Genomic DNA, 21552 nt, shown 5'->3' with positions numbered 1-21552 from the left:
GGGGGGGGAGGGGGGAGGGGGGAGGGGGGAGAGGGCGCACCGGAAGGGGCCGTACAGCGCGCTCGCAAACTTGGCCGAGTAGCTCATGAGCGTGCACTTGTTCCCGAACCCGGCGTCGATCAGCGCGCGCTTGATCGCCTTGATCCGGCCGTCCATCATGTCGCTCGGCGCGACGCAGTGCGCGCCCGCGCGCGCGTAGCTCGCCGCGACCTGCGCGATCCGCGCGACGGACGGCTCGGTGTCGATCGTCCCGTCCGCGTGCAGCACGCCGCAGTGGCCGTGCGCGGTGTACTCGCACAGGCAGACGTCGGTCGCGATATAGAGCGAGGGGAAGCGCGCGCGGAGGAGCTTGATGCCCTGCACGACGGGGCCGTCCGGGTCGTCCGCGGGCGTGCCGGCCATGTCCTGTTCCCCCCACGAAACAAAACGCATATGAGCTCTCACCCCTCTTTCTTTCGTTGAGCGGTCCGCGATTCGAGCGGCTAGCGCACCTTCTCGCATTTGAGCGGGACGCCGAAGAGGATGACGCTCTTCAGGCCCTTCTTCACCAGCGGCGCGATGAAGCCCTCGAGCTTGTTAACGCCCCATCGTTTCTGGCCGGGTAACGACGGGATCTCGACCTCCGCGTCCGCGTCGTCCGTGATGAAGATGGGGTACATGAGCATCGACTTGGTCAGCTGCCGCTTCGCCTGCCACGAGCGCGACAGCGGGTGCTGGTAGCCACCTTGTAGGATCGATCTAGTCAGCGGGGCGCGTTCAGGACCGCGAGCCGAGGAGTTCTCGTCGCGTTGCTCACGAAATATCCATGGCTTCAGCGACGGTGCAAGTGAGCAAAACGAGGTTGGAGAACAGAATTCGACGCCCCTTGCGAGGCGGTGGACACTTATGAGCAGCGACGGGCGCTTGAATCTGGACCCATGTACTTCCGGCTCCGGGGCGTCGGCATACCCGCCGCGGGGCTTCTCACCACCCTGCGGCCGTTCTCAGAAAATCCAGCGCGGTACGCTGGGGCGGGTGGTATCGCCCGGCGCCGCTCATACGTGGCATGCCTGTCCACCAGCAGAATATACCATCGCGTTCACGCGTAGATAAAGAGGCGGGAACGTGAAACGTGTACCTGTGAACGCGGTGCTCCACGGCAACCCGGGCGGCAAGGTGTTACAATGCAAAACGGAAGACAAGGTTGGATGCAGCTGCGCGAGACCCAATGTACCCGTTCACGTCCTCCTCCTTTTCTCCCCAGACTGTGCACCGTGGCTGTCAGCGCGCCCACCCCTACCCCTCCCCGGGCGTGGTGCCGGCCCGCCTCTTCCAGACCCTCTTTCCCTCTCGTAGCCGCCCGACCTGAAAGGCATCGGCTCGTCGAGCGGCGTGCCATGGTCCGGCACGGGCACATGCGCTGGATTTCGGCCTCGCCCTCTCCCGGCATCCCGATCAGCAGGGGAGCGGGTGTGCATATCCCTCCTGCCGCTGCCTTGATCCCTTCGTCCGCTCAAGCCGGAGTTGCCACCACCCCGCCCATCTCCGTTATTCGCATAGTCGTCGCGACGTCGTCCACCGAAGCCGCCTCCTCGGTCGTAGCCGCCATCCTTGTCGCCTCCTCCCCGGTCGTAGTCCCGATTCCTGTCCTCTCCCCGGTCATAGTCCGGGTTCCTGTGGCCTCCTCCCCCGTTGTAGTCTCGAGTCCTATCACCTCCCCGGTCGAAGTCCCTATCCCTGTTGCCTCCTCTATTAGAACGGATCACGGGTTCGATGCCACCCGGAAGCATCGGCGGTCCCATATCCGAGGCGGCATAGTCGTCGCGCCTGCTCGAACGGGGAACGAAGTCCTTGACGTCTATCTCGTTGTCGAATCTTCCGACCGTTTCTCTATAGCCGGTGACTCGTGCTGGAATCTAACGTCATTGAGGTCAGTTTGATGCGCGAGGGAAGATGGGAAGCCGCCATTTTTTGTTACTTGCCTCCACGGTTAGGAAATCATACGCGCAGACGGCCTCCGTACCCGAGCCCCAAGCCTCTGTGCACTGTCGCGCGATCTCGTCAACGACGGACGCGCGCAGTGTTTGAAGACGATAGCCCATATTGTTCGTCGGTAGCGGGAACCTAGAGAGATTCGTCAATGCGAGCATTATGTCTCTGCGGATGCGCAAGAGGACGTACCTTGATCCGATATGGTTGAGCACGACACGCCGCGCGCCGATCTTCTTCGCGAACTCGCCGGCCATGACAGGCGTCGAGTGGCCGCGCTCGACGCACTTTTCGGCCACGAGCTCGGGAGATCCTACGCACGTTCGGATACGGGCACAGCTGTGCTTAGCGACATTACGAGCCCGTAGGTGGACACGGACGGCTCACTTTTTTTTACCATGGGGTCGATCGAAGGCGGGATATATGCGTCCGTCGCCTCGTGTACGAGGAGCGACACCGCCTGCGAGTCGGCAAGAGCGCTCGACACTTGCTCGTCCGCCCTGTCCTGCTCCATCTGCTCCGGATCCGGATGACGCCCGTCTTCGTCGCCCGGCGCCGCGGCAGGTTCCTTGATCAAAGGCACGAGCGCGTCCGCGTCCCGCGTGTCGCCGAGTATGACCAGCTTCCGCCACGGCGGCGCCATCTCGCGGAACACGTAGCCGATGCACGGGTCGCGGTGCACGATCGGGCCCGCGTCGACGCGCACCTCGCCGCCCCGGAACGTGCCCCTCCCGCGCGCGATGTTCCGCCAGAATCCGTCCTCGGAGCACAGGACGTCGCGCCCGGGCAGCTCGCTGGAGTGCAGCACGTCGGGCGAGGCGACGGCGTGGGAATGGGCCGCGTCGTCGTCGTCGTCGTCGAGGGGTCGGGGGTGGCAGGGCGTGGACGGGTCAGAAGGGGTGAGGAGCTCGTGGACGACGTATTTGTCGGCGGAGCGGGTGTGGGTGACGGTGAGGATTTGTCGGACGAACGAGCGTAGGCCGGCGGGGCCGTAGATCTCTACGCTCGCGCTCTCCGCCGGAGAGTATGATGATGAGTTGCCAGGCTTGATTGGACCGTTTTCTGACGCAACGTTGCTGGCGTCGTCCTTCACCGTGTCTTCTTTTTTCGCGAGCCAGGCGGGGCGGAGGTTGTTGCGGAGGAGGGTGATGAGACCCATTATGTGGTCAGCTATGCGAGGCATCCGTCAGCAACGCCGTGCCTCATAGGTATCAGGAAGTGTACGCATACCGTGCATGTGTGTGATGAACACCTTGCGCACGCCCATCACTTTGAGACGTCGCGGGGTCCGTGTAGGCTGGAACTGGAACTGGCGTAGCGTGCCCTCCGCACAGTCCACCACTACACGCAATCACAGCATCGTTCAGTACCTCGATGAAAGAAGAATAAAAGGACCCAATACCGTACTCCATAGTGTTCCGTCTCCTAGCGCGTCGACGACCAAGCTCGAGCAATTGCGCGACACGGTCGGTCCGCCGCCTGACGACGTCCCGAGGAACGTCACGCTCATCGTATGCGCCATGTTGGTCCTGTCCTCGCGAGCTTTGGATCTCGTGTGCTTGGATGCGTGCCGCGTCGGGGTGTCCTCAGCAGCGGTACCGCTGACCTCGACAATGGAGCGGCGAGCGCAGCCGATAATGCGAGGGGCGATCAAGCGCAAGTTTTGCACGGAAAGTACTCTGGCGCGTAGGACGAAAGCCACGGTGGTGGACGGTTATAAGCAAGGTTTGCCCGCTATCCGAGGTTTTCGAAAAGCTGGAACTGGAGCTGGCGTGCCGGCATCGTGGGCAGGCAAGGGGGAATTGCAGCCACTCGAATTTGGCGTGCGCGCGGCGGTCCTCTGTCCCGACCACGATCGCCTCGAGATCAGCGTCGAACGACGGTTCGTTACGGCAATCCCTATCGGTTGACTCCAGAAACGTGCTTGGCTATGACGCAAGAATCACGGTTTCATCCTCGTGTTCAGCTTAATCTCGAAGGTATCATACTGGAATTCGGCTTAGGGAATAGAACTGTCATTATTGATATTTTATACTCGACTCGCTGATAGTCAAGCAACTACAAAGCTAGACGGAGATCTGGATCTGGATCAACGGATGCGGAACATCAAGTTGAACGCCGCAATTGTACGAGTCAAACGGGACAACGTTAACTCTACCACGCGAAGTCATGTCGTAATTGACCAAGCTAAGCCACTAATCACTGGCCCAGGCGTGCTCGGAAAGCTAGCAGGTTCCTGGCTCTCTCTGCAAGGGGCTCCTTGATCTCTGGCAAGGCGGTCATCTTCTTGTGCCAGCTAATCCAGGTCAGCATTAAGAGTGCGAATCCGCTTTGCCGTAGCACTCACGCATCCACAGCAGGGAAATCTCGAGGCATGTCGAGCTCTATGTTCTTGGCCGGGTCCAACGTCGCTGCAATAAGATATACGGATCAGAAGGGTATGAATGTCGGTGATCGAGTACTTACGGAACGCCCAGATAGCCCATTCGTTCCAGCTTTTAACGCCGTGTTAACCGTCATCGGGGGACTCTGCTGTTACAGAAGCATACGTACAGGACGAAAGAGATGTCAGCGATGGTCATCTTTCCGCCGACCAACCACTCTCGCTTGGAAAGCACACTCTCGAGAACGCCCAAGACGCGAAGAATCTCCTTCTGGTATCGCTCGACCGCGCTCGGGATCTTCTCGGAGTGGAACCTCCCGAACTAGGCGAATTGACCGTAGTAAGGTCTGGAGGGTGGTGAGTTCATCGTCGCTACTGCCTTCCGGGTTCGTATATCTGGAGGACTTACCCTTGTCCAGATGCTTGGAAGAAGAGCCACTGGTTCAAGGTGAACCGATCCAAACCGGTGACGGAGATCTCATGCTCCTTGTCATACGTATCGACGAGGTAGAGCAAGATAGCATTGGACTCCCTGGAAGCTAAGTTAATGCAGAAGCCGACGCCTGATGACCCGTCCTCCATACCAGACAACGAAATCGCCGTTCTTGTGGTCAATGAGCGTCGGGATGCGCCTGTTACGAGCAGTTCGTCAATGATACAAGTCCATGTGACTTGTGCAGTACGAACCCGTTCGGGTTGAGCTTGAGATGTTCCTCGGATTTCTGTTCCTGCTTGCTGAAATCGACGTACTTCGATTCGTACGACAAACCTAATAGGTTCAAGACGCATACCACTTTCCTATGGCGTGATCAGGTCAGCGAGTGATCAGCGAACGAATGTGATCCGTTCGCACCATCCGTTCGGCGCGAATTCGTGAGTCCAAAGTGTAACGTCTTTGCCTGACATGATCGTATGGTTGATTGTTCTCAGGTAGAGCGGATCCTGCTGTTCTCCCAACTCGTTGCTCACCTATTTGTAGCGATGTGACCTGGAGCTCTTGCCGAAATGCAGTCGTTAAGTGCTCACACTCCCGAGATCTGAAGTCTCTCGAGGGGACCCACTAGATGAATGCGGGGCTCCCCCTTCGCCGCTTGCTAATAGTTACCACGCCTGATGGAATCGAGGGAGATCGGAACTATCTCCACTCCTGTTAGACTTTATTACCCAGCGAAGACGAATCGCGGCCTATTGCAGCTCTTTGTCCGATAACACAAGCCGCCTGATCCCATAATCCATCAACAGATGTCGACGTCGCGCACAGTGGCACGCGGATAAACGGAAGTTGACTCAACATCCGTCAACTGGGCGCGGGGACGCTGCCGACCAGAATGTTGTATGTGCGTAACGGACCACTGGCGTAGGCCGACCACTTCCAGACGTCAGAGAACGGGATAAACGGTCAAATCGTATTGGCAGTACAGGACAACGTATCAATGGCCCAGGCCGCAATTGACCATGACATGGGCATGTTCGGGTACCCCAAGTCGTTTCGAGACATGCAACTTACACTAGCGAGACGCCGCGATGGAAGCCTTCATGTTCTCGAACTCCTTCGCGAGCGGCTCCTTGATCATCGGAAGTGCGGTCATCTTCTGGTGCCAACTGAAGAGCATACTTCCACGTCAATGTTGCAATCTCAGATCACTTGAAAGGGGACTCTGACGCGTGTACAGCCGGAAAGTCTCGGGATACGTCAAGCTCGATGTTCTTGGCCGGATCCAATGTTGCTGGAATAAGAGCTATGGGTTAGGGTATTCTTTAGCGATTAAACGATGGCTACCGACGGAAAGCCCAGAAGGCCCATTCATTCCAACTAGAAAGTCAAGATATCCAGTTATTACAGGTCAGTGCTGTAAAACGGCACGCGTACATGATGAATGACGTATCGGCGATGGTCATCTTACCGCCGACCAACCACTCTTGCTTCGAAAGTACGCTCTCGAGAACGCCCAGGATGCGAATAATTTCTTTCTGATATCGCTCGATGGCGCTCGGAATCTTCTCAGGATGGAGCGACGCGAACCATCCGAATTGTCCGTACTAGGGTCTGGCGATGTGTGAGTACTACGGTTGACTGGAACGCATTTGGATATGCAAGACTTGCCCTTGTCCAGACGCTTGGAAGAAGAGCCACTGGTTCAGGATGAAACAATCCTGTCCGGTGACGGAGATCTTGTGCCCCTCGTCATAAGTGTCGACGAGGTATAGTAAAATGGCATTGGACTCCCTGTAAGTGCATTAGCGCATGTTCTGCATCCAACTATTGTCGTATCCTCACCAGACGATGAAGTCGCCGTTCCTGTGGTCGACGAGCGTTGGGATGCGCCTGTGATAGTGGATGAGTTGCGGCATCGATTCCCGATCAGCTAAGGCGTTACGAACCCGTTCGGATTGAGCTTGACGTGCTCAGCAGATTTCTGCTCCTGTTTCCTGAAGTCGAGGTACTTGGACTCGTACGACAAGCCCAGTAGGTTCAAGACGCATATCACTTTCCTATAGCACAGCAGGGTCAGTGGATGAACATTGAGATAATGCGATTCATTCGCACCATCCGTTCGGCGCAAATGCGTGGGTCCAGAGCGTGATGTCTTTTCCTGACATTTTTATCGAGAAGTGGATTCCACCCGATCCCCCAGGGTGTTCTTAAGTAGGGTAGGGCCATCTCACTGTTTCCGCGATTCACTGTCCGCTCATTTGTAGGGGCGATAAATCTTGAAGTAAGTACGTTCCCGTTGGCTTGTCACAGGACCCACCACATGAACAAGGATTAGCAACCTGGTGTAACCCCATACGAACTTACCTGGGCTATAACGATAGACTATTCGACGAAGGAAGCAAGGTGGTACATTTCTATCATTTTACCCACTAACATTGGCTATCTGACTTCTCGATGCCCCATTAAGCATTAACGCTTCGATGCTGCGAGCGACACCGAAGACCATCAGGTATGTTTCAAGGCGGCGCCGAGCGGGACTTTACCCGAATTCAAACCTTGAAACAACCTCAGCAATGTGGGTATCGATGTGGGTGCTGTTGTGTGTGGGTCTAGCGCGTGGGGCACCTGGGGACGGTGAGTATGCTTCGTACCTCCCGGTGTCCATCCGAGTCGGGAAGGCATCGTTGACGCTTCACAAACTTACGTGGATCCTGTTCCAAACTGAACATGCTGACCGATGTGAACTATGAAAACATACATGACTCCGTTTCGAGTGGGTGTTGGGACTAGTCCAGTCATCCAATCACGGCGCGAGACCGACTGAGCTCTGTTGTCCCATGCCCTTCCGGAACAAACGCGCACTGCTTTCATGTTTCTACTGCTTCGCATTTACAGCCAACTCAGATGTTTAGTGAGATTGAAAAGAGATGTAACTCTGCCTAGTCGTCCTGCGTTGTTTGTCCTGGCTCTGGGGAAAGCAGTTGCCCATCGCCGAGTGAATATCGCCTTGATTCGGCCTCGAGATATGCTTGCAACTCCTCCACGTTCTGGATCCGTTCTCGTTCGTCCTGTGCGAGGTAGTAGTGACGGAAGTGCGGATACAGCTCGAATTGCGCGATCCCCAGGCGATGGGCTTGCACAAGGGACGACACGAACTGCACTGACTCCTGGCAGTCGCGATGTCGTCCCGCGAACGCGGTCATACGCGCCCACAGGCCTTCTGGAAAGGTCGTATCCTCACCAGCATATGACCGCGCGCCTTGAATCGAGATTTCGGCATTCAGTGCCTCCTCCACCGTCCTCATCAGTATCGCATCATGCGTACAGCTCGGACCATCCCCGTTCGACGATCTGATAGACGTGATAACGTTCACAATACGCCAGAAGGTAGAGCGTATACCAGGGCCAGAGCGATATGCTTGCACGTCTCCCAGCTGTGAGAGACTTTCGACAAATGTTGACAGATGTTCTGGTGAGCAAGCTGCAATCTTGTTAGCAAAACTCAATCAGCGGCTTGCCATTGATGCTCACTAGCAAGACCGTTCATTTGAACTTCATCGAGTAGGCGGTGATACAGACTTTCTGCGTTCGTTCGTGAATCATCGCTCCGTCGTGAAGCATAGGCTGCTGCCCTAATCAGAAGGCCGACGTATATCATGGTTTCTCCACCCCACCGCAATTCACCTAGGAGCAGGTGTACCATGCAAAGTGATGAGGGTACAACAAAGGACAAGTTCCTGTCGGTGAAGGGGGACATGTCACCACAATCGGGAAAACGAAGTTCGCCGTCAAGGACGGAGGCGAGTCCGGACGTTAGAAGATGAAGCATCGCCTGGAGCTGAGAAGAATTGCATGAAGTGAGCCGCAAGTCGACTGCAAGCTGATTGAACGCGTCTGCATGATGGACAAGGGTTTGTATCTTCGCGAATGAGGGAGCATCTTGAATCATGTTCAACGGCTTCACGAATCGCTGCGTGTCAAACCCCAGATGCTTCGAAATGGCGAGCCAATACGCACACAACCGTTTAGGGGGGCTATCTGGCCATGAGAAGAGTTCCGAGTTTGACTCGACACCTTTCGCCTGGAGATTGGTCGGCGCCCTGATTTCAGCACCAGGGAGTCCTTCAATACACCGTACAACGACATCGGAGCTCAACCCTTCGTGTGCTGCGATCCACAGGAGCGACGTGCATTGCCATGCGACGGCATTGATCGGGTCCTGTCCCATGGAGGGCAGCGCGATGTCTCGCCGCACCCAGCCGGAGTAGCGGTAGAGATCGAGCCGTCGTGGCGGGGCGCGCGCAGGCGCGAGAGCGAGCTTGAATAGCTGGCGCCAGCCCTCAAATGTGCGGAGTTTGATGGACTTGATCTGCGAACGAGGGGTAGAGCGGCTTGAACGTGCCGAAATATCCTCGCGCCGTATGTTCTGCATGTTCACCCATAACCAGCCCATGGGCGTTTTCCACGGGCACGTCTCGAAGAATAGCGGTGCGACGACGCACGCGACCGAGTCGGCCAGGAACGCGCCGACGGTAAGGGACGAGACGACGGCGACGGCGGTGTTGATCGTTCCGAGCAAGATGGCGAGCCCGACAAAGAAGAGGACGACGGAGACCTGGAGCGTCGTGGTGAGGCGCACTACGACGTCCGGGACCTCCCACTCCATCAAAGCCGCATGCCGGTGTTGCCGGAGGTGCACCGCGCGCTGGATCGGGGTGATACGCGTCCACTTGGCGTACTCCCGTAGCCATTGTTTTGCAAACATGCCGCGGACGACGGAGGATAGAGAGGCGGCAAGGCTGATGAACCAGAGGCAGTTAATGGCGACGATGGAGCGCGACGCGCGGAACGGCGGCGCGCTGAATGGAATTGAGCTGGGAGCAGAGACGGGGAGGTTGGCGATCTGGACGGAGATGTGGAGGAGGGCCTGAGCTGTGAGTTGCGTGTTGTCGGGTTGCATTTGGGTGTAAGTTTGAACGAGGAAAGCCGTCAGGACGGCTGAGAACAGGCCAGCCTATGAGTAGGTCAGTCAAAAGCGGGGGGCATAGATGGCAGACTCACGAAGATCAGGGCCATGTCGATGTCGGTGGAGCACGCCTCAACCAAGTTATCGTCGTGCTCTTTGCAACGACTGTACACATACGCCCAACCGTCATTCAAGGATTCATCGTACATCTATGAGCTATGTCAATTTTGATCGATTCGGTCAGCGAAGCAATCGCAATAAACCTTCACGTCTGAATCATCCACAAGCCGCCTCCCACTAGATGCCTTCTCCGGATGTTGCTCGCAGCTTGCAGTAAACTGCGACATCGAGGTTCTATGAGATAGATGCAGGGAGAGGCGTCCGTGCTCTTTGAGTTGCAGCCGGGTGGGCGATCGACCTCGTGCAGACAGACCTGGGCAGAGGACGAAACATGGTCGGTCTTGTCGGGTAGGCCAACCTTCCCGTGGGTGTCGCATCATCAGCTGCGCACTCAGGAAGCGCCCGCGAGTTACTTGTTTATGTACAACTTTCGCGGCCAGATGAGCAGCCATGCGCGAGATATCAAGCTTCGCCGCTCGAAGGCTTGATGGGACGGTGACTAAATCGGTGCCTCAGTCCCGCACCTGAGTGCGAGGAATAGTAGTCAAGACTTACTTCAGGTGCATGCAGTATATGCATCAAATACCGCCCGACCGGTGTGTTATGGGATATCAAGGATAGCATAGCCTTTCTGACGCTGTTCACTTGACAAAACACACCAGGGCTGGACGAGGAGGCCGTGTGCGTGTAGAACTCTGATCAGGTCGAGATGTTCGATGTGCTTGCTTTGTTGTGCGCAAGAAGTGATGAAAAATGAGAGAGCGCATACAGCATCACCTTCGGGGTGCCGCCACTTCAACGCCCTGAACGACCTGTTCCCGAGCGGACTCACAAGCCAACGGAGGTGGAAAGAGAGATGGAGTCATGAGCATGACGTGGTGGACGTAACGAAAGTCGCGACTACCAAAAATTTCCTGTCTTCGCCCACCACCTTGCTCACAACCTTCGGTGCTGTTCGAGCGCTGCTCGTGTTTATGATCTTCACCCAAAGCACTCGCGACGAGTACGTTGTTATACTCGTCTTCTCCTTTCGCCACAACGAGTCTAACATCGATTGCGCTACCGCAGTTATCTGAGCGACCTTGTTTTCTCATTGACACCTTGAGACCGACGAATACCCAACTTGCACGCAATGTTCACTCGTCAAATACTTCGCTTTCCTCGTCTGTATCGAGGGCTCGCTACGCAGGCTGGCTCGCCATACACTACACCCGCCGTATTGCACCTGAAGACTGGCCAGTCATTCCCCGGCAAGGCATTCGGCGCACCGACCAGTATTTGGGGCGAGACGGTCTTCTCGACGTCAATCACCTCTTGTAAGCATACCTGAATAGTGCCTCTGTATCGCGTACTGACGGGCGACCTGTTGTAGACACTGAGTCTATGACCGACCCCTCCTACCGCGGCCAAATCCTCGTCTTCACCACTCCCATGATCGGCAACTACGGCGTGCCCAACAACCACGCGCCCAAGGACAACGGTGACGTCGGTGTTGTACTGGAATCGGAGCGTGTTCAGCCCGCGGCCATTGTTGTCGCCGACGTCGCCGCCAAGTTCTCTCATCATAGCGCAGTCGAGTCGCTCCACTCATGGTGCGCGCGCAATGGCGTGCCGGGCATAACGGGCGTCGATACGCGCGCTGTCACACGCCTCCTCCGCGACCAAGGCACGACGCTTGGTCGACTTGCCGTCGGCGACGACACCGCGCTCCCTGCACCCGCGGCGCACGAGTATTGGGACCCGACGACGGAGAACCTCGTCGACCAGGCGTCGACCAAGCAGCCTTACGACCTCAACCCTATTGGCGACGTCAAGATCGCCGTGCTCGATTTTGGCGCCAAGGCGAACATCCTCCGCTCGCTCGTCCGCCGCGGCGCAGCCGTCACTGTCCTGCCGTGGAACTACGACTTCAACGCGATTCGCGAGAGGTTCGACGGCCTCTTCCTCTCTAACGGACCCGGCGACCCGCAGCACGCGATGGAGGCTGCGCTCAACCTGCGCCGGACTATGCGCGAGTGGGACAAACCCATCTTCGGGATATGCATGGGGCATCAGATCATCGGCATGGCCGCGGGTCTCGAGGCGTATCGGATGACGTTCGGCAACCGCGGGCACAACCAGCCCGTGCTCGCGCTTGCGTCGTCGGGCTCCATCAAGGCCGGCCGCGTGTATGTTACCAGCCAGAACCATCAGTACGCGCTCAAGCTCGTTGAGCCCTTCCCGGAGGGTTGGGAGCCGTTCTTCATCAACTGCAACGACTCGTCCGTCGAGGGCATCAAGTCCACCGCCGACTCGGGGAAGAAGGTCTGGGGCGTGCAGTTCCACCCTGAGTCCGCCGGCGGTCCGCTGGACACGATCGAGATGTTCACCGACTTCATCGCTGAATGTCGCGCGGAGAAGCTCAAGGTGGCGGGCAAGACGACGTCGCGCGATCCCATGGGCACCGGGCAGGAGCTGAGGCATCTGCGTCGCCCACAGGCTGCTGCTTCGCAGTAAATCCGCAATCCGCTATCTCTTCTCACACTCGGTTCTTGTATAATTGTATTATCATTACCATGCAATCTATCTAGTACGTGCTGTCAACTGGGTGGAAGAAACTGGAATGAGGGTGTGGCACAGTGCAGCGCTTTGCCCATCCTGATGGCGCAACAACGATCGATACATCTGGCTGCATCTTCTGTTGGGGGGGAAAAGACATCAATAACTGGGACGAGGTCGGGGTGGAGGCGGGATCTTCAAGTTGCGGAGATGGACTGGCAGGTCGCGTGGATCTTCGTCGCGTGCTTCGAGGAAGGCATGGGGACGGGCCTTCTTGACCTTGTCAGACTCGAACCATGCTGCGGTCGTGTCTAACGTGTAAGACATGTCGCCGAATGTGCCTGCCGGAACCTTGAGGGGTCGCGACAGAGCTTGACGAGCTATAATCCATCGAGATCAATATCAGCCGGAAACTCGAGCGCGACGAGACACGTACCCTTCCGAAGTCGCGTCGTCAGTCTGTGCAGATTTAAATCCTCCCTTTGCAGCTTCGGCTGGATGAGCATAGGAAGTATAGGTACGTTGATTCTGGCCATAGTCATCACGACCGCCCTCCAAACGTGGAAGAATTCCTCCGTGTCCACAGACTTGTAGATCATGGACGGCAGCCGACGCTCGCCCCACCACATCTCAACGTACACCATCATCGCGCAATCGCGCCCGGTGCGCGTCCACGGCACGAGCGGCTTCCGCCGTATCGTCGCCTCGTAGAACGGTCCCACATCCAGCCGTGGCGCATTGTCGGTCGATGGCACGGGAACGAGCGGTTGTACCTCGAACGTAATCGGCTCCTCGTACGCCGCCTCCTCCGCCGTCGCCGCCCGACGGTTCCCGTAGTTGAACATGGTCGCGACCCACTCCCAGTCAAGCTTGCTCGAGAACTGGGCCGGCCCTCCGCGGACGCGGGTCATAATCTCGTCCAGGAGCATGCGCTCGGGCAGCGTCCAGGTGAGGTGCGCGACGTAGTGCGCGGCCGAGAGCGCCCACAGCGGGTTCAGCTCGCGCCCGAAGCGCTCCCATTCCGTAAACGGCGCTGACGGCGACGGGTAATTGAGCGGCGGTGGCCCGTCGAGCCCGACGATCCAATCCAGCGGCGGGTCGCTGGACGGCGGGACGCCCGGGGAGATCGGGTGGATAGGGACGAACTGGACTCCGTCATTTGCATCCTTGCCTGTAGGTTGAGTAGGGGTAGAGGTCGTCGGCCACGGCACGAACTTGATCAGTGCGGGCGCTCGCGTTGCATCGGGGACAGGGAGTGCTGCAGCACGTGCGGAGCTCGCAGGGGGTGCCGACGGTGCGGTGCTTGTCAATTTCGGGCCAGGAGCAGCGCTTGGGGGAGGCGGCGCCGCTTTGGAAACAAGGGACGTCTTGGAGGGTAGTTGCACAGGACCCGAAGCCTTTGGTAGTCCCGAGACGGTGCTTGGAGGCGGCGGAGGGATACGGGGCGTTGTCGATGCCGATACGCTTGTGGGCGTCGTGAAAGCGCCAGGAGGCGCACCTTGTAGAGTCTGTGCATTCTTGTGGGGATCAAGCTTCTGCGAAGTTGGCAGCAGGCTTGTGGCTTGATTCTCCTTCTGACCATCCTTAACAATATCCGACACGCGCGTTTTCGCCCAACGAAGGGCAGTGCCGACGGCGTTACCGATCCAGCCCTTGGAGTGCGATTGTGATTCCGTGTTCGGAGAAGCCGGCGCCGTTACCACAGACGACGCCTTCGCTGTCTGACGCGCGTTCGAAAGCGGGACGCGTAGGCCTGACTGGGGCGGCGGTGACGGGTTGGGATTGCCGGGCTGCGGGAATGCGAAGGGACTTGGAGGACGGGCGGTGGAAGCCATGAAGACGATGAGGTCGTTATCCACGGCCCTGGGGCCGTCACGGGCTAGAAGGAGTCGAACGAGGGTGTGTATATCTAGCTGAGACCAGTCCGGCTCTGCTGAGGTTTTCGCTGTCATCACGACTATGGCATCGGTCTTGGCCGGAGCGATTTTGATATTGGCCGCAGAGCAGCTGCTCGAAGAGTGATATTCTGCGTACGAGTCCGAACCTAAGTCGACGTGCGAGGCCTTGACCCTCTTGGTAGAGGTGAACTCGTAGAGGGTCTGTGCGTCCGAGGAAAGTTCTTGCTCTTGCTCCACCGCAGGCAAAACGTCCGAATGGGGTGGCGTTGTTTGTCGTTGGCGGTTCGCGATTTCTGGCAAGGGCGGTTCAGGTCTTGCTCGCCTTCCGGCAGGGAGACTCTCCAATGCGTCGACCATATCTGACCAGCTCTGATCGGATTCGCCGCTTGTCCAGGTATCCGTGTGATCGGGACTTCTACAGAAGTCGTCCTCAGGAGCCTGCTCCAGGAAAGGGCTATCTCGTAGTGTTGAAGTGGCGTAAAGACCGAAGGTGTCGGATGGGTCGAATCCCCAACCATAGTTGTACTGGTACGCGGGTTTATATAGAAATTGTCGGTGGGCCACGTCGCGGGTGGTGGACCAATCGAACATGGCAGACCCATCGGCTGTACCGATCGTGGGAGGATAGATAGTTGTGGCCTCGGTAGAGCACCGAGCAACGGTGCCACTGGGCAAAACAGGCGTGGCCCTCAAACGTACTCGCCGAGTGGCCTTGTCCTGAGCTCCGCGAACCCACTTTCGCTTCTCCCGACGCGACCTGCCGTTTCCGTCGAAAGAGGTGCGTTGTATCGTAGGCAGGACATGCACTGACGAACATGCGGAGGAGTCGCGGCATTCTCCCTTCAACCACGAGCCACACGTGTAAAATGGTAGGATTCGCAGAGAGTAGTGAGCAAACGGGCACTCTTTTCCCAGCAGACAGAAGCTACGAGCGTAAAACGCCGCGCAAGGTTGCAGGTACGTCACTTCCGGATTGAAGGCATTGCCTTGAAGAGTGGGGATGAAGACATCAACCCGGGTCTCTGACGAAGCAGTGTCGGCCAACGGTATGGAAGTGGCGGAAGGCTGTATATCAGGGGCCGCATCGAGCGGATTGCCGCCTTTGCCTGAGGGTTCTACCGAACGTGCTGCCTCGTCGAACGTCACGAACGAAGGCCATCCGTGACGCCGGGAGCAGTCGCTCGTGCGGCATCGACCCTGGAGCCATTGGCGACAGATGGCTTGGACCTCTTCGTGTTGTTCGTTGAGATGTACGTGAGTTTGGATACAGACGGAGTCCTCGCATAATCCTCGCCTATAGAAGATGGAGCAGGGAACCTGCTTTTGACGTCTTGAAATCGCTTCAGTCAGCGTAGATTCGCTCGTATGAGGTGGGCTCGCGTGAGTCATGGTAGCGGAAGTCGATGTGAATGTTGGTGATAGAATGGTGCCCGCTGAAGTGTTGCGGTGGCGTCTCGCGCTAGTATGAGGATGGTCGAAAGATGTGCTAGTCGATAGAGATGTGGTAGATGAAGCGTAGTTCTGAGCCGACTTCACGGTAGCCACCAGCAGATGATGTTGGTGCCTGCATGCGTCCGCGAGCGAAGGATGACACCTGCCACGGAGCCACCCGAGGCAGATACTTTGACATCGGGCGTCGCTGATAGGAAGGTGGAAGAACTGACAAGCGACGCCGGGCCGACACCGTCCCGTCCTATAGAATCCATGGCAAGGAAGGCGAGACATGCCTGCGAACCGGAGTCCCCTTCTTACATGGCGAATGGCTTGCCGGCTCCTATGGATGCGACCTTTGGGTGGAGTGTTGGATACTGCTGAACGAATGAATCTAGTAAGATCCCGCTGGCGCACAAAAGATGACTGACTCACCGACCGGGGCGTTCGCCATGCTTGGACCGACTTGCACTTGATGATTTTGCGCCTCTTCGATATCGTTTTCGGCAACTTGGGAAGATGAAGACATCTTCAAACTTTGTGGTCCTAAATCACGGACGTGAAACAAGCTGCAGGAATCCCTCTGGATCCTGCGATGACAGTGCCGATGAACAGCAGGTTCTCTTGGCTAGTGACGATGATGGATCGAGCGGTCTTTGCGACATGACAAAGCGCAGGCTGCAGTATGTGCAGAACGAAGATGTCCATATTCTCCCGCATTTCAGCATGTCTTTGTTGTGTGGCCCTTAGAAGGTTGCTGGGGGTTGCTCGTGTTTCATTGTCCTTCGTTTGCCTTGTGCCGGCCTTGGGGGCTTCATGTTGCACAATGCCCTCCCTTTGTCGAAGACCATTTTTTACGAGTTTCGAGATCGCCGGATACGAGGTCGGAGTCATGGAGAACAATTGCATGTTCATCAGTGTCCACGGCAGGTGTACGGGCTGACTGGGTGAACTTCAGTGAGCGACGCGAACCGGCATACGCCGGAGTTACATATTGCCACGTGGCGTTCACTTATACTCATCCTTGAGGGCCCGATCGGGACACCGGGTTGAGAACGACGCGTATAGGACCTCGCCATAAACGCGGACCACCCCGAATCGCCACTCAGTCATCTCTTCAGACTACAAACTCAACTCCCGGACTCGAACATCGGGGATGCCACGGCATAAGTACATTGGAAGGGAGTACTCTGGCTGTCGAATCAAAATATGATAGGTCCGAATTGGCGCATGCGGGCAAGTCTGTCGCGTCTTAGTCGCACAAATGAGCCACGATATCGTACCGGGATCAGCGGTCTCCGAACGGCTGTGCTACAGTATGTACTCGTATTATTATCTGTGCTTACGACATACGTCTAAGAGACGTGCTAACCAGATACGGACCTACCGGGTGCACGAACGCCAGTTACAGCAGCACAGTGCATGGCCAGCGGATACTCTCACGGAGCTCCTGATAGATCTACCAGTGCTCACAGCTTGGCGGATCAGAACGTCATGTATGTACCGCCACGCTCAGCTCAACGTTCATGAACTCTCTGGAACCAGCGGGCGGCAGCGCCCTAGGAGATAGGCCCAAGCCACCGTGCCAAAACGGACGGTGATGCTCGCATCCTCATAATGAATCCCGTCCTTGGCGTCATCCACTTCCCTACGACACTACAAAGCTATCGAAGGGGTCACTATTTATGGGGCTGCCTGGACTCACTCCGCAGTTGCTCGCTACACGGCTCCTCCCATGCGTCGCAAGTTTGGCTGCGTGCCGTTCCATTGGCTCCCGCAGGCACGGGAATATGCGTAGCGGTGTCGACGCCAGCCAAGCTATTCCTGTTTCTATCACTCGTATGCCGATGACACTTGTCCCTCAGGCTTGTCTTCCATACCACCGAAAACCGACACATAGCTTTCGGGGTTTGCCCCATTTTCTGGCTCATATCGATGGTTTCCGCGCGGCCTTGCTATGCTCGGTTCGTCAAACCAGATCTCTGCGTCGCTTCGCCAATCCGGCTAACTCCTCGTTCACAGTCAAGCACGCTTCGGTCCCGGCCATCCTATGTTTCAGGCAGAGTGCTCATTTGTTCGAATGATGGAACCGATTGCTGGCCTATATAAAACGGAAGTATCATCTTCTCAGATGCCGTAGATCCCCTTCTACTGTACTCGAACCATGATACCTCAGGGTGCGCGCTCTCCCGTTCAACAGAAATCACCCACTCACTTTCTTGCAGAGCTAAGTGTTGCTTCGCTGGACAGTCATGCCGCCGAGATCGTATCCATTATCACCAGCTTCAATATGGATGAAGCCAAGCGTCGTCACGACGACATGCGTTCTCATATGGACGATCGCATCAGAGTCCTCCGACTCACTAGCAACGAACAAGCCTTCGCCCATCCGAGCGTTAACCTCGCATTGGGCAAGACATTACTCGAACGTTATTCCCTATTCGGTGACCTCCCTCTGCTGAACGAGTCCATATCCATCATTCGAGCCTTACTCGCCCATCCCACGGTTTTGGACAGTCATCCAATATACGAGGACGCCCTAGACACCTTAGGGGAGGCCTTGTGCGCGCGGTTCGAACACACGACGGTATTAGGAGATGCCCTGGAAGCGATCTCCGTTCATCAGCAGAGCTTGGACCTGCGGAAAGACAATGGTCTCGACGTCTATCCGGCCCTCCACGGCCTCGGTGTGGCGATTTATGTCCGCAACTATGGCGACACCCCTCAACCCTCCTTCCCTCTCGAGCAATTCCAACTGGCCGCTAAACTCTTGACCGAGGCGCTTGGTGAACTAAGCTCGGTCGATCCCCGACGCCCACGGACCCTGAGCTATCTGCAACGAGCTTATCGCGATGTCGGCCGTCCTAACAATACGTTTCTATTGTCATACCGCGCCGCCCGCGACGCATTGATGCTCACTCCCACGGACCACCCGCACCACCTTCTCGCTGTCCTCGCCGGCGCAAGGGCTCTTTCCATTCCGTGGGGAACAGCCAAAGGCACCTTGGTTGAGTACGAAGGCGTCTCTTATGACGATGTTGTGCAGGCCGTGGGTTATGTGTCGGACCTCATGGCGCACATAAACCACCCACACTACGGCTCATCTCTCAGTCGCCTCGTCACGTGGCTGAGCAACGCACCCAACGCCGCGAACTTTGACAAGATCCTGTCCCAGGCCCGATTGGCATATCAAGTATGCCCGAAGCGAAGCATCCCTATCCTCAACGTGTCGGTGGCATTGATCGGAGCGCTGGGCGATGCTTATTCTACCACCGGACGAGCCGAATATGTTGACGAACAGATTGATGTGGCAAGGACCGCTGTGAAGGCCCAGTATCGACCGGGGAGAAGACCATTCCGCCCTCTACTGTATAATCTAGCTCAAGCCCTGTACAACAGATACAAATCCGGCGGACGTCTCGAGGATTTGGAGGAGGCCGTATCGCTCATGATGGATTGCGTCGCTCTTGTGGTTGACGCTCCGATTCCAGGCGAGCTACTGTACATGCAGTACGCGGGAACCATGCTTATAGCCCGATATCATCACACCGGGGACATCACCGATGTCGATACCGCCCTTGATCTAGGGAAACGCTGTATTCCCGTGGTTCCAGAAGATAACCCAGAGATGTACATCTCAGTAATCGCCTTGGCCTTGGAGCTGCGATTCCGCCACTACGGAAGCACCGACGACTTGCGGGAGGCTATCGGTCTCTTACGCTCCCTTTTACATCGCCTACCGCTTTATTCGCCCGTCTTTAAATCGGACCTCTTTGATAGCTTCGCCCGATGCCTTTGCCTGCTCGCCTACACTTTGCGAGAGCCTCAACACGCTCACGAAGCACTAGATTTCCGTCAGCAGGGGCTGCAACTTGTATCTTCTAACCGGCTCAGAGCCAGTGAATACAGTCGAGGGTGCGCTCAAGAGCATGCATGCCTGTGGACGCTCCTCGGAGACAGACATCACCTAACCGAAGCCGTGCGACACTTCTCCGAAGGTGCATACAATGCCGAGATTCCTATCCACTCCCGCTTTGCTTGCGCTGTAGAATGGAGCAAAGCGTGCAAGGACGCCGACCCCGAGATTCGCTCCGAAGCATTGCGATGCGCCGTGACCCTACTGCCGCAGGTCATCCTATTCGGGAACCTAAGCGAGAGGCTGGCTGCCCTCAAGCAAGCGCCTGGCATCGCGCGGGAAGCGGCTATCCATGAGCTTTCACGATCCCGGGTAGACGTCGCTGTTGAGCTGCTGGAGCAAGGCCGTGCCGTCTTCTGGAACCGCGCTCTCAACTCCAGGCAATGCGAAGACAATCTTCCGAGTGGGATCGGGCGTCGATTAGCGGAGATCATGCGGTCCATTGATCTTGAGGCTAGCGATGATGGTCAGGTGCTGACACGTCGCAAGACCCTGCATGAGGAGCTGGATGAACTCCTTCACGAGGCCCGGTTAACTCCTGGGTATGAGCATCTGCTACGGACGCGTTCATTGCAAGAATTGTCTACCGTAGCCCACGGGGGGCCGGTTGTTGTCCTTTTGGCGAATGAGACTCGAGCTGTTGCATTGATTATCCGCGACATGGAGGTGCCATGTCAGATAGTCCTACCAGGAGTCGACAGTGCGGTTCTCGAAGGCCTTAGCATCGACGTACATGAGAACCTCGACAACGAACGCCGGAAACGCTTTCCTCACGGCAGTAAGAAGAGATACCAGAAGATGCCTCCGACTACATGCAAAGTACGTCACGGAGATACGGGGCAACTCTCCTGGAAGGATATTCTGGAACGCTTGTGGGATCTTGTCGTTGACCCAATCTTCAGTAAGATGGGTCTGAAGGTGAGCGGTCTTCGTTCCAGCGAATCAAACATGTACTCATATTTTGCGTCGATAGCGTGGTGCACTAGAACAACGACCTCGTCTCTGGTGGTGCCCAACTGGGCCATTTGCGTTTCTTCCACTTCATGCCGCGGGAAGGCACCGAAGAAGGAGAGACGTATGGACATCTGACTACGTCATATCATCATATACACCCAGCCTTTCTGCTCTCTTACAGGCTCAGCGCAACCCTCCGCTTGACGTCCTCCAACGGGACGGAGCAGCTGCACTACTGGTTGCGGAGCCTCAGCCTATTGGAGAAGAATGGGACGCGATACCCAACACTCTGGCAGAGGTTTCAGGCGTCAAAGAACTACTGCCATCTGCAGAAATACTGGGATCCTTGGAAGGGGGAGCAACTATTCACGAGCTCATCGAGAAGATGCAGTCGGCTTCCGTGGTACACTTGGCGTGCCATGGCACCCAAGACGGTAGAGATCCCCTCCAGTCAGGGTTCGCGCTACGAGATGGCCTATTAACGCTCTCCCGGATCATGGAGCTGGACGTGCCAAACGCAGCGGTCGCCTTCTTGAGCGCGTGCGAATCGGCGATGGGCGACGGCAGGCTTCCCGACGAGTCGGTGCACCTCGCGGCGGCGATGCTTTTCTTAGGTTTTCGCAGCGTAGTCGGAACTATGTGGTACGTGTGGTGCTGTCAGTGCTCGGTGAGAGAAGCTGATCCTGATACCTCGCAGGGCAATGGACGATGAGTCAGGCCCTCAAGTAGCTCATAAGGTGTACGAAGCGATGCTAGCTGGCAGCAGTCAAGGAATTTTCGACTATGGATGCATCCCACGGGCTCTAGATTCTGTCATGCGTGAATTCCGAGCAGACAAAGAAATACCAATAAGTGTTTGGGCTCTGTGGATTCACTTGGGCATATGACTAGCAAACCAGATAGTTATTCCCCTACATGTAGCAATAGTCATTACATTCTGGT

At 56.8% G+C, this 21552-nt stretch overlaps 8 protein-coding genes across 8 annotated transcripts in view; 2 read left to right on the top strand and 6 right to left on the bottom strand.

Moving 5' to 3' along the window:
- Window positions 1-883, bottom strand: part of PUNSTDRAFT_50323 (tetrapyrrole biosynthesis porphobilinogen synthase) — a 2266-nt gene extending 1383 nt beyond the window's left edge. Inside the window, exons 1-3 of the mRNA XM_007380733.1 lie at window positions 797-883; window positions 492-738; window positions 41-405 (exon numbers count right to left, since the gene is read on the bottom strand). Coding sequence (XP_007380795.1) covers window positions 41-405; window positions 492-738; window positions 797-807 — 623 coding nt within the window. The 5' untranslated portion in view covers window positions 808-883. The remainder of the gene's footprint in view (window positions 1-40; window positions 406-491; window positions 739-796) is intronic.
- A 178-nt stretch (window positions 884-1061) lies between these two features.
- Window positions 1062-3751, bottom strand: PUNSTDRAFT_98327 (uncharacterized protein). Its single transcript, XM_007380732.1, has 6 exons — window positions 3376-3751; window positions 3199-3309; window positions 2356-3138; window positions 2161-2281; window positions 1962-2103; window positions 1062-1895 (listed from the first exon to the last, which is right to left on the bottom strand). Exons 1-6 carry the CDS (start codon window positions 3488-3490, stop codon window positions 1218-1220), a joined length of 1950 nt encoding a protein of 649 aa, XP_007380794.1. The 5' UTR covers window positions 3491-3751; the 3' UTR covers window positions 1062-1217.
- A 416-nt stretch (window positions 3752-4167) lies between these two features.
- On the bottom strand, window positions 4168-5257 carry PUNSTDRAFT_42578 (thioredoxin-like protein; the record flags this gene model as incomplete). The annotated part of the gene is made up of 8 exons (XM_007380731.1): window positions 4168-4264; window positions 4316-4379; window positions 4435-4463; window positions 4522-4665; window positions 4761-4883; window positions 4936-4983; window positions 5039-5149; window positions 5205-5257. The coding sequence occupies 8 exons, from the start codon at window positions 5255-5257 to the stop codon at window positions 4168-4170; spliced, it is 669 nt and encodes a 222-aa protein (XP_007380793.1).
- A 602-nt stretch (window positions 5258-5859) lies between these two features.
- On the bottom strand, window positions 5860-6952 carry PUNSTDRAFT_42577 (thioredoxin-like protein; the record flags this gene model as incomplete). The annotated part of the gene is made up of 6 exons (XM_007380730.1): window positions 5860-5953; window positions 6222-6391; window positions 6452-6578; window positions 6630-6677; window positions 6734-6844; window positions 6900-6952. 6 exons carry the CDS (start codon window positions 6950-6952, stop codon window positions 5860-5862), a joined length of 603 nt encoding a protein of 200 aa, XP_007380792.1.
- A 774-nt stretch (window positions 6953-7726) lies between these two features.
- On the bottom strand, window positions 7727-10100 carry PUNSTDRAFT_131432 (uncharacterized protein; the record flags this gene model as incomplete). Its single annotated transcript, XM_007380729.1, has 4 exons — window positions 7727-8268; window positions 8319-9801; window positions 9849-9962; window positions 10017-10100. 4 exons carry the CDS (start codon window positions 10098-10100, stop codon window positions 7727-7729), a joined length of 2223 nt encoding a protein of 740 aa, XP_007380791.1.
- Window positions 10101-10804: 704 nt separating this feature from the next.
- PUNSTDRAFT_141685 (carbamoyl-phosphate synthase) lies at window positions 10805-12451 on the top strand. Its single transcript, XM_007380728.1, has 3 exons — window positions 10805-10876; window positions 10942-11189; window positions 11246-12451. Exons 2-3 carry the CDS (start codon window positions 11006-11008, stop codon window positions 12367-12369), a joined length of 1308 nt encoding a protein of 435 aa, XP_007380790.1. The 5' UTR covers window positions 10805-10876; window positions 10942-11005; the 3' UTR covers window positions 12370-12451.
- Window positions 12452-12570: 119 nt separating this feature from the next.
- Window positions 12571-15680, bottom strand: PUNSTDRAFT_141684 (uncharacterized protein; the record flags this gene model as incomplete). The annotated part of the gene is made up of 2 exons (XM_007380727.1): window positions 12848-15680; window positions 12571-12791 (listed from the first exon to the last, which is right to left on the bottom strand). The coding sequence occupies exons 1-2, from the start codon at window positions 14898-14900 to the stop codon at window positions 12571-12573; spliced, it is 2274 nt and encodes a 757-aa protein (XP_007380789.1). The 5' UTR covers window positions 14901-15680.
- Window positions 15681-20740: 5060 nt separating this feature from the next.
- On the top strand, window positions 20741-21322 carry PUNSTDRAFT_63229 (uncharacterized protein; the record flags this gene model as incomplete). The annotated part of the gene is made up of 1 exon (XM_007380726.1): window positions 20741-21322. A coding segment is annotated over one exon (582 nt), but the record flags the coding sequence as incomplete, so codon positions are not given.
- Between the last annotated feature and the right edge of the window lie 230 nt (window positions 21323-21552).

The sequence above is a fragment of the Punctularia strigosozonata genome (assembly GCF_000264995.1).
Source record: "Punctularia strigosozonata HHB-11173 SS5 unplaced genomic scaffold PUNSTscaffold_3, whole genome shotgun sequence".
Taxonomy (NCBI): Eukaryota; Fungi; Basidiomycota; class Agaricomycetes; order Corticiales; family Punctulariaceae; genus Punctularia; species Punctularia strigosozonata.
Note: the sequence above shows the minus strand (reverse complement) of the source record. Positions and strands in the feature narration are given on the sequence as shown.